Genomic DNA, 15698 nt, shown 5'->3' with positions numbered 1-15698 from the left:
AGATAGATAGATAGATAGATAGATAGATAGATAGATAGATAGATAGATAGATTGACAGACAAATGTATCTGTATATGTCTTTACTTCTATGTATATGTATACATACACATACATATACATACACACACTGCTTACATAGTTTCCTGACAGTCAGTCTCCTGGGAGAAGACCCAATCACACCCCTATGCTGGTGAAGTAAGACCTTAGCAAATCCAGATAATTGAGCCTCTGTAAACATTTATTAAGTGCATACTGTGTGTCAGGGCCTCTGTTAGGTGCTGAAGAGAAGAGGACAAAGTGAAAGTCTCTAACCTTAAGAACCTGTGTTCTGTTGGGAGAGACAACTTGTACCTAGGCACATATGTACAGGATAAATTGAAAGTAAACGCAAGACTTGGGATGGAGGGAAGTATCAGGAAAAGCTTCACGTAGTAGACAGTAGGATTTAAAGGGAAGAAGTAAGGGATGATGAAGGCGGATGATGATACCCTTCCCATGTCTTGCATGCTTACCTGGGTCTTATTCTATAGTTTTGGATTGCTCTGTGAGCCATCTAAAGCCTACTAAAAACATAGAAGGAAGGAAAGAAAGAAGCATTTATTAAGTGCTTATTATATGTTAGGTACTGTGATAAGGGCTTTACAAATACTGTCTCTTTTGATTCTCACAATAACCCTTGGAGGTAGGTACTATTATCCCTGTCTTGCAGTTGAGGAAACTGAGGCAAACAGATTAGATGACTTGCCCAGGGTCACATAGCTAGGAAGTATCTAAACTCAGATCTTCCTGATCTGAAATAAGTTGGTATAATCAACTATACTGGTACCAATAACAGGGCTTCTCCATCTTAAATATCACCAGTAATCTTTCCCCTACTTAGCTATAAAGATTGCACAATGCCTTTCAACTTTCTGATCTTTGGTTCTGTCCACTACCCCAGTGCTAAACCAGTCCTCACGCTGACTGACCTGCTGATAACAACCACAGTCACATCTTTTCAGGATGACCCTGTTTCTCCAGTTGACTCTCTAATACTCGAAAAAGTTGCTCATTTCCCACATGATGGTTGCAATCAATCCCAGAATACTTCCTCCAGGATTTCTTTGTCATACTAAAGCGGCTGCTGGCATTCCTGGACTAGGCTTGGGTTTTGTTGCCACATAGCGTAAGCTGACAAAGATGCCAGCCTCCAACTCACAACTGGAAGACTAGGTGACAGGAGAGTATAGTCAGGGAAGCCATTGGTCAGTGCTAGTAGAGATCACTCTGGAGAAGAAGAGGATGGCTGAAACAATTCAAGCTGTGAAGGAAGGTATCTATTCTGCCTCTGGTAAGCCTTATCCAAGTCTGGGGACACCACACAATTGGCAGTCTATTGCCATGCATGGTTCTGATGTGGGCACAGGGTCCCTTTAACTCCTCACTAACTTCTTCTTGTGCAGTTACACAACCATGAGAACAGCAGAATATAGCCAGGATGTACATCAGAGAATAATAATAACAATAATGATTGTAATGGTGGCATTAATAATAATGATGATGATAATAATAGGGAGCACTTACATGGCTTCTATTAATAGTTAACCTTTTATATACTGCTTTAACATTGGCAAAGCACTGTACATATGGTACCTCATTTGATCCTTCCAACAGCCCTGAGAGGCAGGGATTATTATTATTCCCATTTTTCAGTTCAAGAACTGAGGCAAACAGAGGTTAAGTGACGTGTCTAGGATCACACAGTAAATGCTGAAACAGAATTTGAATTTTATCTTCCTGATTCCAGTCCAGCCCTCTTACCCACTGTGCCCCCTATCTGCTGCTGAGTTACCTCAGAAAAATATACCATTTAACTGTAGTATGGCTGTTGGCAATAGTCTCTTCTCTGTTTCTGTGCACCCAGATTCATTTGCATCCTGTGGTGTTAGTCTGCCCAGAAGAGGAAGAAGTATCTTTAGTCTTAGCTCTGGTCATTTTTGCTGCTCTAAGGAGTTGCTAGGCTAAGTAAATACATTCAGTACATGCAGTAACTTTTTTGGATTCTTAAAGAGAAACGGGACAATCACAAATAGAGCAATCCCATACAAAAAAATCAATCTGTCTTTTCTGAAACCACCTATTCCACATTCCTTCCCCTGCCCCACCAAAGGATAGCACCTCATATTTCACTGTAAAAAAATGAGGTGTCTGTCCTGAGCTCCCTTGCCTGAGTTCTCACTTTATATCTCCTTGCCCTCCCTTCCATCCTCTTCCCCTTTGTGCCAGCCTCAGAGAAAGAGCCCTTCTTGCCAATGCTAATCTCCCTGCTTATGCCCTTGATCCCATGCCCTTCCATGTCTGGAAGCTCACCCCTGCTATTGTCCCATCTCTCTACCTCATTTCCAACCTCTCCTTGTCCACTGACTTCTTCCCTGCTACATTCAATCATGTCTAGGTCTTCTCCATTCCTAAAAACAAACAAACAAACAAAAAACCAAAAAAACCCAAACTCTTTCATTTGACCCTACAATCACCTCACCTGGGTTTCTCCTCTCTTTCATTGTCAAACTTCTAGAAAAAGCTGTCTATGCTTGCTGCACCCACGTATCTACTCCTTTCATATCTCTACCCTTTTCAGTCTAGCTTCTGGATCCACTATTAAACAGAAATTACTTTCTGCAAGGTATCCAATAATCTCATAATTGGAAGTCTTTTCTTCATCTTTATCCTTCTCAAACTATCTTCACAATTTGGCCACCCATTTCCTCTGAATAGTCTCTCTTCTCTGAGTTTTTTTTGTGCTTCTCTGTTGTAGCTTTCCTCCTAAGCATGAACTGATACTTTTCAGTCTCCTTTCCAGTCTTCTACATCATTTGTGTCCTTCCCCCCATTTCCCCATAAGGACATATCCCCACTGCCTAGGACACAGCACCTGACGCCAAGTAAGTACTGAGCCAATGCTTGCTGGCTACTGATTGATTTCCTGAATGAAAAGGAGACTTGGGAGGTTCTGCTCACAGAGAGCAGACACATGGTGGACAGCGTGGTGGAGAGAATCCTGGATTTGTAGTCAACCTGGGTTCAAATACCTGGATGACCTTGGAAAGAGTGATGGAGAAAACAAGGATGGGAAAAGTGGCTGGACCATACCAAGTACATATAGAAGATGTTCATTATGGAAGTGACACAATTGTGAAGGCATTGAGGGATGGATGCTGAAGATATCTGAAGTAGGAAGAAAGGGCAAGAGCACAGGGAAAAAGATCTCAAACCTTATTATTGCTCCCCAAAGTAACAAAGAGAAAAACAGTAATTACCATTCCATGGGTTTACTTCTTCAATGATATGATTTATTATTAAAATAATCTAAATTCAAATAAAAGGAATCCTTGATTAGGGTATTAAAAGGAATAGGTAGACTTTCACAAGTAATATTCCACAACAGAATACATATTTGCCCCCACACAATTGACTGGACAGCTAGGTGGTGCAGTAGATAGAGTGCCAGGCCTCATCTTCCTGAGTTTAAATCTGGCCTCAGACACTTACTAGTTGTGTGACCTTGGGCAAGTCACTTAACCCTGTTTGCTCCAGTTTCTTCATCTATAAAATGAGCTGGAGAAGGAAATGACAAACCACTCCAGTATCTCTGCCAAGAAACCCCAAATGGGCTCACAAAGAGTTGGGCATGACTGAAAAGATACAAAAATAGGCAAAAGATACTTTCTGACCTCAAGGAACTTACAATCTAATGGGGGAAACAACAACAATATTCCAGGATTTCCTAGGGCTCAAGGGTTTTGTCCCCTTAGAAGGATCCAAACAACCCAGGGAAATGGTTTCGGTTACTCTTAATTGGCAGATTTCTTTTCCCCTTGGATGGTTTGGACAGCTCCTTCCCAAAAAGAGTTATGAGGAACAAGGGATAGAATTATTGGAAGGGGATTACTTTTTAATGATATGGAAGACATAACTTATTTTTTAATTGTAGTTTACTTGAAGATACTTTGACCTACTTGGTAGGGATTTAAGTCTTTGGATGAAGATAAAAAAAGAAGTTTTTAATCCAACTTCCAAGGAAGAAGATGGTAGTTCCACAGTAGAAGTATCTGATGAGACCCAAACTTGGTATTATTTGGTTTGATAGGTATCCTAGAAAGGTGAAGATTTTGGTATTAAGGCCTTGGAATGATAAACAGGTGATGGGCAAGTTGAATGCCAATATCGATAGAGGCCCTGGGACAAATTGCCCATGAGAGTCTTGTGACTTCTTAGCTGTCTGGAATCAAATGGTCTAGACCAGTGACAGGAATTGGTGACAATTCTGGATGTATTATCATCCATTTGCTGGACCTGGTGTTCCTGGTGCTGTCCCTGGCTCTTATGATTATTTTTTCCCAAAAGACTTTTATGAACAGACCTTTACATAATTTTTCTACTTTAAAAAATGATTTACATTGTTTTTCTTATTTCTTCTTTTTATTTTAAGTTCCTCTCCTAGCTTCAGGATTGTTTTGATATTGTTTTAGGTGAAACTTGTTAGTATTCCTTACTGAGCGTGAGGGGGAATGTAGTGAGATCTTTAGCAAACCCTTGGGGCTATTGTGCCTATTGTGGTCCTGGCCAGTGTTGTGCTCAGTCCCCTGGCCAATCCAATGGCTAGTGTCTGGCACAGCTAATGGTTTAAATTATGAAAGACTAGCCTAAGGGTGAGGAAGGTTGTCACAAATATTTTGCTGAACTTGAATGGCCTTCAGCTTGCTTCTTTTAGTAGCTAGTTCAGTGACTTTGGAAGTGGAGTGTTTTATGTTCTTCTTATTCCTTTATTATATATTTATATCAATTATTCAAATAATTTTAATTAGATTTTATGACTCACCAGTGCCTATTAAATTTTTTTAAAAAGGAAAAAAACCCTTGTGAACCTGCTGGACTAGGCCAAATTCAATTAACCATTCAATGTTATTTGTCCTTCCTTTTCAAAGAGGACCAATGATAGCATAGGTAATGTCTTAACTCCTGGATAAATTATATTTAAGTGAGGCAGAGTTGCACAAAGTCATCAACCTCACTCTCTCTTCTAGAATCATCAAAGTCCAATGGCAGGACAAAAGTCAGGATGACTGACAATGGCTTGGGATGTAGTAGATGGCCTTGGCATCTTCAATGTCTGACCAAGCTCTAAACACTCCACATCACCTGAATCATCAGCCTTCACGGCTATTGGAACACATTGTTCTCATCTGCCCATTCTGCTGGGCATAAACATTTATTAAGACCCTATTGTGTGCCAGGCACTGTGCTAAGTGCTGGGGATGCAAAAAGAAGCAAAAGACACTTTCTGACCTCAAGAAGCTTACAATCTAATGGGGGAAAGAACAAGCAAACAAATATATGCAAAGTAAGCTATATATAGGATAAATAGGAAATAATTAACAAAGGGAAGTCATTGGCACGAAAAGGGGTTGGAAAAGGCTTTCTGTAGAAGATGGAAAGGGCAGTTGGATAGAGCATTGTTTTAGACTGCCAGTCCTGGAGTCAGGAGGACACGAGTTCCCATCTGGCCTCACACACTTACTATCTGTGTGACTCTGGACAAGTGTGCCTAACCCTGTTTGCCTCAATTTCCTTTCTGTAGAAGATGGAAAGGGCAGTTGGATAGAGCATTGTTTTAGACTGCCAGTCCTGGAGTCAGGAGGACATGAGTTCCCATCTGGTCTCACACACTTACTATCTGTGTGACTCTGGGCAAGTGTGCCTAACCCTGTTTGCCTCAATTTCCTCATCTGCAAAATGAGCCGGAGAAGGAAATGGCAAACCACTCCAGTATCTCTGCCAAGAGAACTCCAGATGGGGTCATGAAGAGTTTGACATGGCTGAACAACAACAAAAGAAGAGGTGAAGGTTAGCCTCCAATACTGGTCCAAAAAGTATGAGTGAATAATTCTCAGAAGTACCAATCATTCCAGACAGCAAATCTACACAGTGTTCATTATCTTCTAGACTGGTAAGGGCAAAATGATTTAAAAAAAAAAAGACATTTCTAGTGAATGTAGGATTTTTTGATTTTACTATTTTCCACCAAAATAGAATATTCTAAATGTAATTTTCATGGTAGTTTACATACCAGAGGGGTTATATGTTCTGATATGAAATTTTGGTTTTATCAGAATTGAGGCTTCAAAACAATTCCAAGGTATAGGCTTTGTATTAATCTATTACTGTTTTGTTTTCTGAAATAAAAATTTATGTATAAACATGATGGATGTCAATTGGTACACACACATTAAATCATGCACTGACCTTTTCCAGGTGGTATATGATCTGCTTTGTTGAGAGTTGTATAATGGGTGCAATGAACTCACAGACGACATTGACTGTCATGATCTGTGTCTTCCTTACGTTTCCTCCTATGATGGCATAACACACCAGCCTTTCTTTGACTACCTGTGTACAAGATTGAGACATAGCGAGAACAGTTAGAATTGGACAAGCCATTCATTTCACTGCTGCTGATCCCTAAGCCAAACTAATAAAGGGTATTGACTAGAGTAAGAAATATAATAAAATAACATTTTCTAAAAGTTGCACTCAAATATTTCTTCTTTGACAGAGTTTAGCTCCTTAGCCTTGTCTTCATCTGTAAAATGGGTATAAAAAAGCTTGTCCTACATACTTGTCAGGGCTGTTAGTAAAAGTGCTTAATGTATAGTAGAATGCTACAGACATGAACCATTATTAGTTTTTAACTGTGTGTATGTGTGTGTGTATAGCACAATGAATGTGTCTTCATTTTGATTACTTTTAATGTTATATAGTAAAGTATGATAGGAGAAATAGATGGATCAATAGCTTTGGCTAAAAGGTAAATGTCCCACCATCAGGCCATCTCCAGTTGTCCTGATCTATATCTCGCTACTGGACCTGGATGGCTCTGGAGGAGAAAGTGAGGCTGGTGACTTTGCACAGCCTTGCCTCACTTAAATCCAATTCACTTGCAAATTGTGGCATCGCCTCTCTGGTGTCACAGTCCTCTTTGAGATTGAAGGGCAAACAACAGCAACACCACCACCACCAACAACAACAGATGTCCCCCCCAACCACAGTCCTAACAGTTCACATGATTCAGTAACTGATTGCTTATTCTAGGAGTCCTTAACTGAGATTTTAAAGTAGGGTTGACGGTAGCTATAGAAACAAGGAGACCCAAGGCAGGGCCCGAGCAATGAAGGTAATTGATGCTGCTGTAGTAAGTCACAGCTCCAAACCAATCCTTGAAAGAAATGATTTTCTTTATTATTAATAAAATTAATTAGAAATTAATTTTCTAAGCTAAATGTCAAGGGGCTTTCCTTAAGAAATACCTGTAACACCTGTTTTTTGGGGGAGGAAAGTAAAAGACTTTTACTGTTTGTCTTTTGTTTTTACCTTAGGAACAGGAGAAAATCCTTCCAACACCAATTCAGATGTTTGGCCTGGGCTCAGTTCCATTCTGACAGGGTGGACCTGAAACACGGGGCCATCTGGTTTGGAGACCTGTGAACTGCTCGGGATCACAGAGCTGTCAGTGGAAACGTTTGACCTTTTTTGTTTCTGACACTGATGGAAACCTTCATTCATCCAGAAGAGCTGGTGGAATCGGCGTCCCTTATTGGTCAGTTTTAAGTGGTAGAAATAGGGGTCCACACTACAAAGAATTCAGAAACACAGAGGGACTTATAAATTGCATGGGGTGTTTTGTACCACTCTGTAACATCCCATCTAGGCCTACTCCCTTAACTCACTCACAGATTAAGGCTTTTAGGGGGTAATTCTATGGGTCAGAACTCATCCTATTGCTCTTGGACCCTTACCAGTATGGTTACCATTGGGTCATACCGGCAGACCCAATTAGCTCTTAGCAAAGGCATTTAGTAATATGGCATAGTAAAAATTGCAGTATTTGGGGAATAAAAATGTTCCCCAATAAAATGGGGATGCAACTCTCTCACAAATATACACAGTGTCCATGGAAAGACTGGGTCCAAACTAAACAACACATGTGTGAGGCACATGAGTGTGTAGGAAATAAGTTGGGCAAAGTCAACACAAGTCCAGTTACTACAGGACCTCAAAGTCTTGCTTCTCTGTAGAGACTGAATACAGATTGCCCTTGGGTGCAGCATCTCTGCTGGCTTGTTCCTTTTCATAGCTTGACCATCTTCTCAGATGCTAGGGGTTATGATTTATAAAGATGAATCCTTGAATTCACTGAATCAGTCCTTGAATGAATGTCACTCTGCGACAGGGTCTGTCTCGGGAGGGTATGTCTTTGTTCTCTGCTGGATGAAATATCTCTTACTGATTCCGTGCCTTCCCTTTAAAGCCACCACCCTACACAATGGCTGTGTGGTAGGGGCAGGAAAGTCAAATTCCTTCCTCTCTCCTTCCCCCAGACAGTTGTTGCTTTGCACTTTCTCCGATTCTCCAGCTGCTGAAATTCCTCCTGCTTAGTTATTTAATGCCCTTATAGGTATGGCTAATTTGCTTGCTCAGGCAATCTATCATTCCCTTTTTGTTTCAATCAGACAGGTGTTCACACCTCATAAAGGGATCAGGACAGAGACACATCTAAACCATTGCTGTAGCACCTCATTAACACAGGATAATCAAATTCTGGGTTTTCTATGACCATATTAACTGAGTTGGGGGTGTGTACAGATTATAGGCTCTTCCCTCACACCTAAACCCATGTTTGTGTGCAAATACAGACGCATACTTTACCTCCCCCAATAGGGTTAAAATCATATGGATAGTGGACAAGAGTATTTTTTTTTGTTAAAAAAAAATCTCCTTATAATAAATTTTGTCTTTACTCAGAAATTTCAGGAAGACTGTACTAAATCACTCAGCCCTGGAAGGCAGTGTAATGTAATAGAGTTTTGGACTTGAAGTTAGGTGTCCTGGGTTCAAATGTCAATTCTGACACTTACTAGTTGTGTGGCCATGGTCAACTCATTGAGCTCCTCTGAGCCTCAGTTTCTCCATATGTGAAACAAGCATAATAGGATCTGAACTACATAACTCATATAGTTGTGAGTACAGTGCTTTGTAAACCCCAATATATTATTTAAATATAAGCTAGTATTTACACATTGTGGTATGATTATAGGAAAACATCACAATGGTCATCAGAAGACCTAGGTTCTAATCCTTCTGTCATTTACTATCTTGTATAATCTTGGACAAGTCATTTTTTCATTCTAACATGAGGAGGTTAGACTAGTTTGTCCAAGGACCTTTGCAGTTCTAAACAACAAAATTACAGAAACTGACAGCTGGAAGGGATCCTGGTGATCATTTAGTCTTGCCTGTTTCTCTTTGAACACCAATCTCTTCTGTAACAACTCTAAAACAATGGTCATTTAGGCTCCACTTGAACATGCCCAGTGATGGAGACCCATTACTTTCCAAGCTAAACCATTCTTGTATAGAAGAATTCCCTTTTGTGAAGCCTTTATCTTTCCCTTTCCAACTTCCACCCACTGGTTCAAGAGCTAGGGTCTGGCCCCTTGGTTGATTTTTCTTCCTTTCTTTTTGGCATGTGCTTGTGGTGTTTTGTTTTGTTTTGTTTTGTTTTGTTTTTTCAAGATGGTGGCTTATCCTGCCTGAGCAATGCCCTGGCAACTCTGGATCACAGTCTAAGGAGAAACTCAAACCAGGAAACTTCTCATTAATCCAACTGTACAAAACTGATGAAAGCAGTCTTCGAGTCCATGCAAACTGCTGAGAAAGAGACTTGTATTTGAATCTTTAGTTTTTCTTTTCCTGAATGTATATTACATGTCTTAATTTGGAAGGTCCCCAGGGTACAATAAGCCTTTTCCTTCTCATTCCAATTGCCCTCCTTCAACATTCAGCAATCATTTATTAACTGCCTACTGTGTGCAGAACATTAAATTAGGAGCAAGGCTTATTTGAGGTATGTATATATATATAAAGCAATGAGATTATATACTTGCTAAAATTAAGTTACTATCTGCATCCCTGGTACTTGTCACAATACTTTGCAAATAATGAGCACTTAACAGGTCATTTTTCTTTCATTCGTTCATTTATTCATATTGATCAAACACCTACTATGAGCACATGCTGTGTGTGCTATGGGAGAAAGAAAGACCACGGGCCATTCATGGGTCTAATGAAGCTCATTATTTTGATGAAGATAGCATAGTACTTATGAGCTCTGTATACAACCACGCGTAATTTCTGCAGTCATTTTAATGGACACTTACAAGCAATCACAAGTTTGCAAAATGATTTATATGCAATATCTGATTTAATCCTGACAGGGAGCAGGTATTATGACCTCATTTCACAGACGAGTAAACTGAGTGTCAAAGAGGCTAAGTGACTCGTCCATGGTCATACTGCTGGTATTTATCAGAGATAGGATCTGAACATGCGCCTGCCCTGATTCCAAGTCCAATGCCCTCTTACTTGCAGTTGCTCTGACGACATATTTTTACAAGTGACGCTAAATTTTTGCCAAGTACGGTCAGAGACCATCCAGATGTCTATGGGACATCTTTGAGACAGAAACCAGAGGAATAGGTTCTGGGGGCAATAACCAAAGGGGGTCCACTTGGTTTTAGCTTCTATCTTCTTTTAACAGAAGTACTAGAACTATAGAGAAAACCACCTTCAGTTTTCAAAATGTGTGCAGCTTTTAATGGGAGGAAAAGTAATTATTCATTGGGAAAGGATCCTATTTCACATTGTGTTGAGTAAATCTTGAACAACCCTGACTGAGATTCGGCCCTACATAAGAAAACTATGGCCATTCGCCTTTCTGACAAACTCATTCACATGTCATGGGCAGGAAGGTCATTTGGACTGGTTTTATTTCCACAACCCATGTCCCAGCAATATAATGTCATCTGTAAGTTTGTTGATGTCAGGGGTTTTCTTTGTATAGCCCAAAGAATTTAGAATTCAACCTGCAACCTAACAGGTGCTTAATAAATATTTATTGATTAATTGGTTTGATGATGATTGCTGATAGAAACTCCCTTGAAATTATTTTCTTTGGCAAGAAAAATAAATAGACCTATTCAGTTCTTTCTATTATTCTAATCTCTGGGGGTGAATTTCTTCCATTTGTTCCTTCTTAACTCTTCTAGGACTAGAATCACACATGAGAAATAAGTAAGCAAAAGGAAATGAATTTCATTTTGTGAGTAAACACCAATTGCCAGGCATATCGATTTTTAATGTGAATACACCCAAACAGGGTTTGAGAGCTGGAATATTTTCCCACAGCAAATTAGCAAGATTTCACCATGTGACATGAGCTTCTAAGAGAAAGCTTTCTGAATCTGTGGCATTTCTGTTGGAGCTTCTGGGAAATTCAGTGTACCATAACAACTCATCAAAGCTTACCTTTGAAGGTTTACAAAGCACTTTCTAACAACCCTGTGAAGTAGACAGTGCTGGTATGAAGAGCCCCATTTTACAGCTAAGGACACAGAGGCTCAATGACGTGTCCACAGTGACACAGCCACTTAGGGTGGGAGCTGGGATCCCATATTGGGGCTCCAAGCCTTTTGTCACCAAGGAAAGGGGCTCGGTTACGACATGGAGATGTCACTGGACAACTAGACCCCGTAGCTCTCTCAGCTATCCTCGGACACACAAGACTGACTCCCAAGCTCCACACAAAATTCTGACAGCATGCTCAGGTTGTATTCATTCACTCTTTGTGGATTAAGGAGAACATAGAATTAAAATCTGTGGTTGACTTGTGGATTCTATATAGGTTTGTGAGGCAGTCTGGTATAATAGCTAGAAAAATGGCATTGAAGTCAGGAAAATCTATGTCACCCTACACAGCCTGGCCTTAACCTTCCCTCCAACCTCATCAGTGATCTAGCCAAACGGCTCCCCATTTACATCTCCTCTCTTTAAGCCTGAGTACTGGCAATCCCACGTGCCTGGAATGTACCATCTTCTTACCTCCACCTCACCAAGTCCTTCTCTTCCTTTAAAATGCAACTCAAGAACCATCTTTTGCATGAAGCCCTTCCTAATTCCCCCAACTGCTACTGCCCTCCCCCTCTCAAACTACTTTGTATTTATCTACTTTGAAAATCCCACCTTCTCCTGGAAGTGTCCCAATCCTTCTTAATTCTAACGCATTACCTCTTTTGTCCTGTATATAACTTGTTTGTATATATTTGTTTGCATGTTGTCTTCCCCATTAGACTGCAAGCTCTTTGAGGGTAGGGACTATCTTTTGTCTTTCTTTGTATCCCTAGCACTTGGCACAGTCAGTGCCTGCCCATGATGAATGCTTAATAAATGTTTATTGGCAAATTTATTGGCATTTGTATCTTTAATTTTATATTTTTATTCTCTCTCAAATGTATGTTTATATATGTAAGTGTGTATATGTGTAAATGTGTACATAAGTAAATATATGCACGTGTGCACACACACACACACACACATAATTTGCACTTGTCTTCCACATTAAAATATAAACTCTTTTTGAGTACAACTTTTTCATTTTTTGTATTTGTATCCCTAGCACTAGCACAGGGCTTGGCGTGTAGGAGTTTAATAAATACTTTTTTGGTTGACTGATTGCAGAGTAAATAAATAGCTGTCCCATACCCGATTCATATTGTACACTGAATACCTTTCTACCCTCCTTCTTGGGGAGACCTGAGTCTCACCAAAGGTTTAAGTAATTTTCTTTAGGGCACTGGGTACAGGTATAAAGGACCAAAGAGCATGAGAAAATGAGCCTCATCCCTCTCATTAGAGGCTAGATTCTGATACCAGCCATTTCATGCCTAGATAGGTCTCTTGGGTTCAGTGATGGAATAAACTGTTATAGGGTGGAAGCAGAAAGTAGACATAAACCAAGAAAGTATTTTTAATTGGATTTCTGCAGTAGCCTTTTATCTTCATAATTATGCTTTACTTAGCCTACCATTAAGATGAATTTTTATATCCTAAATACAAAGGAAAGTAGTTCTGAAGTAGATTGGGTGGAAAGGTGATGCCAGTATGGGAGTCAACATTTGCCATAGTAATCCACATGCAGGTCATTGAGAGATGCATGGAAGTCTAGTATTTTAATGCTGAGAGACATTACTGATCAGCTAATATCAGTGACCTTGTGCTGGAGTGGAACAAACATGGGATTTAAGTTCAAAGGTTTGGGTTCAAATCCCTGCTCCTCTTCTTCTATTTGTGTGATCTTGGTCAAGTTTCTTTTATCCCTAAACCAGAGATAAGGATGTTTGCACTACCTATGTTAGAAGTTTATTGTAGGGAAAATGTTTTGAAAACCTAAAGGTGCCATAAAATTATGAATAATGTTCTCATGAACAATTACAAAGATTCACCAAACTGAATGTAGTGAAATTAGAAAGAACAAGCTTTAGCCCTCAAAAAGAGAGTTAAGAAGATACTTCCCAAATAGAACCTGGAGAACTATTTACATAAGTGTAACAATAATGTAAAGAAAAATAACTCTGAAAGACTTAAGCACTCTAATGAATGTTATGACCAGCCATGATTCCAGAGGACTGATGATGAACCATGCTGCTTGCCTCTGGACAGACAAGGGATGACTCAAGGCACAGAATGGGACACGTGGTTTTGGACATGACCAATGTGGGAATTTGTTTTGCTCAACTTTGCCTATTTATTACAAGGTTTTTACTTTTTTTCAGTTAGGGGGCAGGATAGGAAGTAAATTAAGAACTAGAATAGAGTTCCAAAAATAAAATCAGAACAGAAGAAAAACCAGAAGGAATCTCAGATAAACACGACAGCTTTGAAAGTTATGTTGTATAGTTGTAACCTGTAATAAAGTTAATTTATTATATACCCACAAAGACAAGCAAGCTATACATAACAGATTCACAGTGTTGTGCATAATCTCCTCTTCTACAATGATTATAAAAACACTCATTTTATTTGGTGTTTGCTGAGTTCAGATTTTTTAAATGAAAAACGTAAAAAGAGCAAGTGTGAGAGTGACAGAGAAACGGGGGTGAGAGAGACAGAGAGACACACACAAAGACAAGAGACCGCAAGAGATAGAGACAAAGAGAGAGAAACAGAGAGACAGAAAGAGACAGAGATAGAGAGAAACAGGAAAAGAGACAGATGGGGGATAGGGATAGAGAGAGAGAGACGGTGATAAAGAGATAGGGACACAGAGACAGAGAGAGAGAGAGAGAGAGAGAGAGAGAGAGAGAGAGAGAGAGTCATTCATAGTGGGACACAGGTTTGAGGAAAGTAACCTGAGTCCAAGTGCCAGTCCAGGCCTTTGAAGTCCCAAAGAGCCCGTTTAAACAATATATCTGGCAGATACACTGCACTCAGAGGGACCACCATGAGGGCACCCCATCAGTGAGATGAGCTTCCTGGCCCACATAGGTTCCTTAAGTATTTGCCTCTCTGCTAGCATACTCTGTGGCATTCCCACATATGGCAGCATGTCATTATGGGAAAGTGTGCCCCAAGTTATAAACAGAATATTTTGTTACTATTACTATTACAATGCCACCTCAACAAATGCCTTTGAGTGGATAATGCCATATCATGTTAGACTTTTGGACTCTGGATCAGTTTTGAATTTTTTTCTCTTCTTCCTTTTTTTCTTTCTTTAAAAAAAAATCTTTCTTATAAGGAATGGATCTCTGGGAGATGGAGGGGAAGGAGGGAAATCTAGGTGATTTACAAACAAAAGGTATCTATAAAAATGACATAAAACTAGTTATAAGGCTTGACCCCTAAAAGTTCCCTACCTGAAGTGGGACCCCAAGTTGAGTTCTGGAGCAAAAGGTTTGTCAGAAACAATTGTGGTGCCCTTCCCTACAGCTTCGACAGGAATCTGGTAGCTGTTACTGTACTGAATGGACAAAATGATCACATCTTTGAATGGCACCATGTCGTCCAAGTTGGCAGTCACCGTCAGGAGAACTTCACGTTCTGGAGGAACTATGCCTTCGTCTGGTGAAATCTTCCACAGGGATTTTTTGTTAGTCTGTGATACAAGATCAAAAAGTTCACAGTCAAAGGATTCTTAGGTTTGCATTTGGCACATGTCAAACCCTAGAGGCATTAAATAAAAGAAATAGCAAAGCTTGATCCCAGAGAGAAACCATTTTTCCAACAAAAATAGGACAATTTTTGGAAATGAAAACCCATTATAACCTTAGTCTTATGCTCCCTCTTTTTGCAATGATGGTGGAAGCGGAGAATAATCCTAATTTTCAGACCTTCTATAAACATCAATTTGAATTCTGGTCCTCTGAATGGAAGATCTTCAGCCAATAATCAGTAAGTAGTTATGGAGGAACCAAACTAAATAAATATTGATATTCTCATGATAAATGAAACCAGATGATATAAAGGAGTTGCCATTAAATGGAACGAAAATAGTAACTATTAATTAGCATTTATAGAGTGCTTTAAGTCTTGTAAAGTTCTTCACAAATATCTCATTTGATCCTCACAACAACCCTGGGAGGTAGGTACTTTTATTATTCCCATTCTAGAGAGGAGAAAACTGAGGCAATCAGGTTGCCTAGGATCACACAGCTAGTAAATAGTCTGGATTTGAATTCAGGTCTTCTTGACACTAAGTCCAGTGCTCTATCTACACACACACACACACACACACACACACACACACACACACACACACACACACACAC

General features: G+C 39.8%; 1 protein-coding gene across 1 annotated transcript in view; it reads right to left on the bottom strand.

The window, feature by feature from the left end:
• HYDIN (HYDIN axonemal central pair apparatus protein) overlaps positions 1-15698 on the bottom strand; it is a 470364-nt gene that overhangs the window by 217088 nt on the left and 237578 nt on the right. The window contains exons 19-21 of the mRNA XM_027857914.1: positions 14787-15025; positions 7408-7666; positions 6283-6426 (exon numbers count right to left, since the gene is read on the bottom strand). Coding sequence (XP_027713715.1) covers positions 6283-6426; positions 7408-7666; positions 14787-15025 — 642 coding nt within the window. The remainder of the gene's footprint in view (positions 1-6282; positions 6427-7407; positions 7667-14786; positions 15026-15698) is intronic.

This window comes from Vombatus ursinus, unplaced genomic scaffold (assembly GCF_900497805.2).
Source record: "Vombatus ursinus unplaced genomic scaffold, bare-nosed wombat genome assembly UNPS02012515.1, whole genome shotgun sequence".
In the NCBI taxonomy this organism is placed as follows: Eukaryota; Metazoa; Chordata; class Mammalia; order Diprotodontia; family Vombatidae; genus Vombatus; species Vombatus ursinus.
This window is presented reverse-complemented; position numbering and strand designations above follow the sequence as displayed.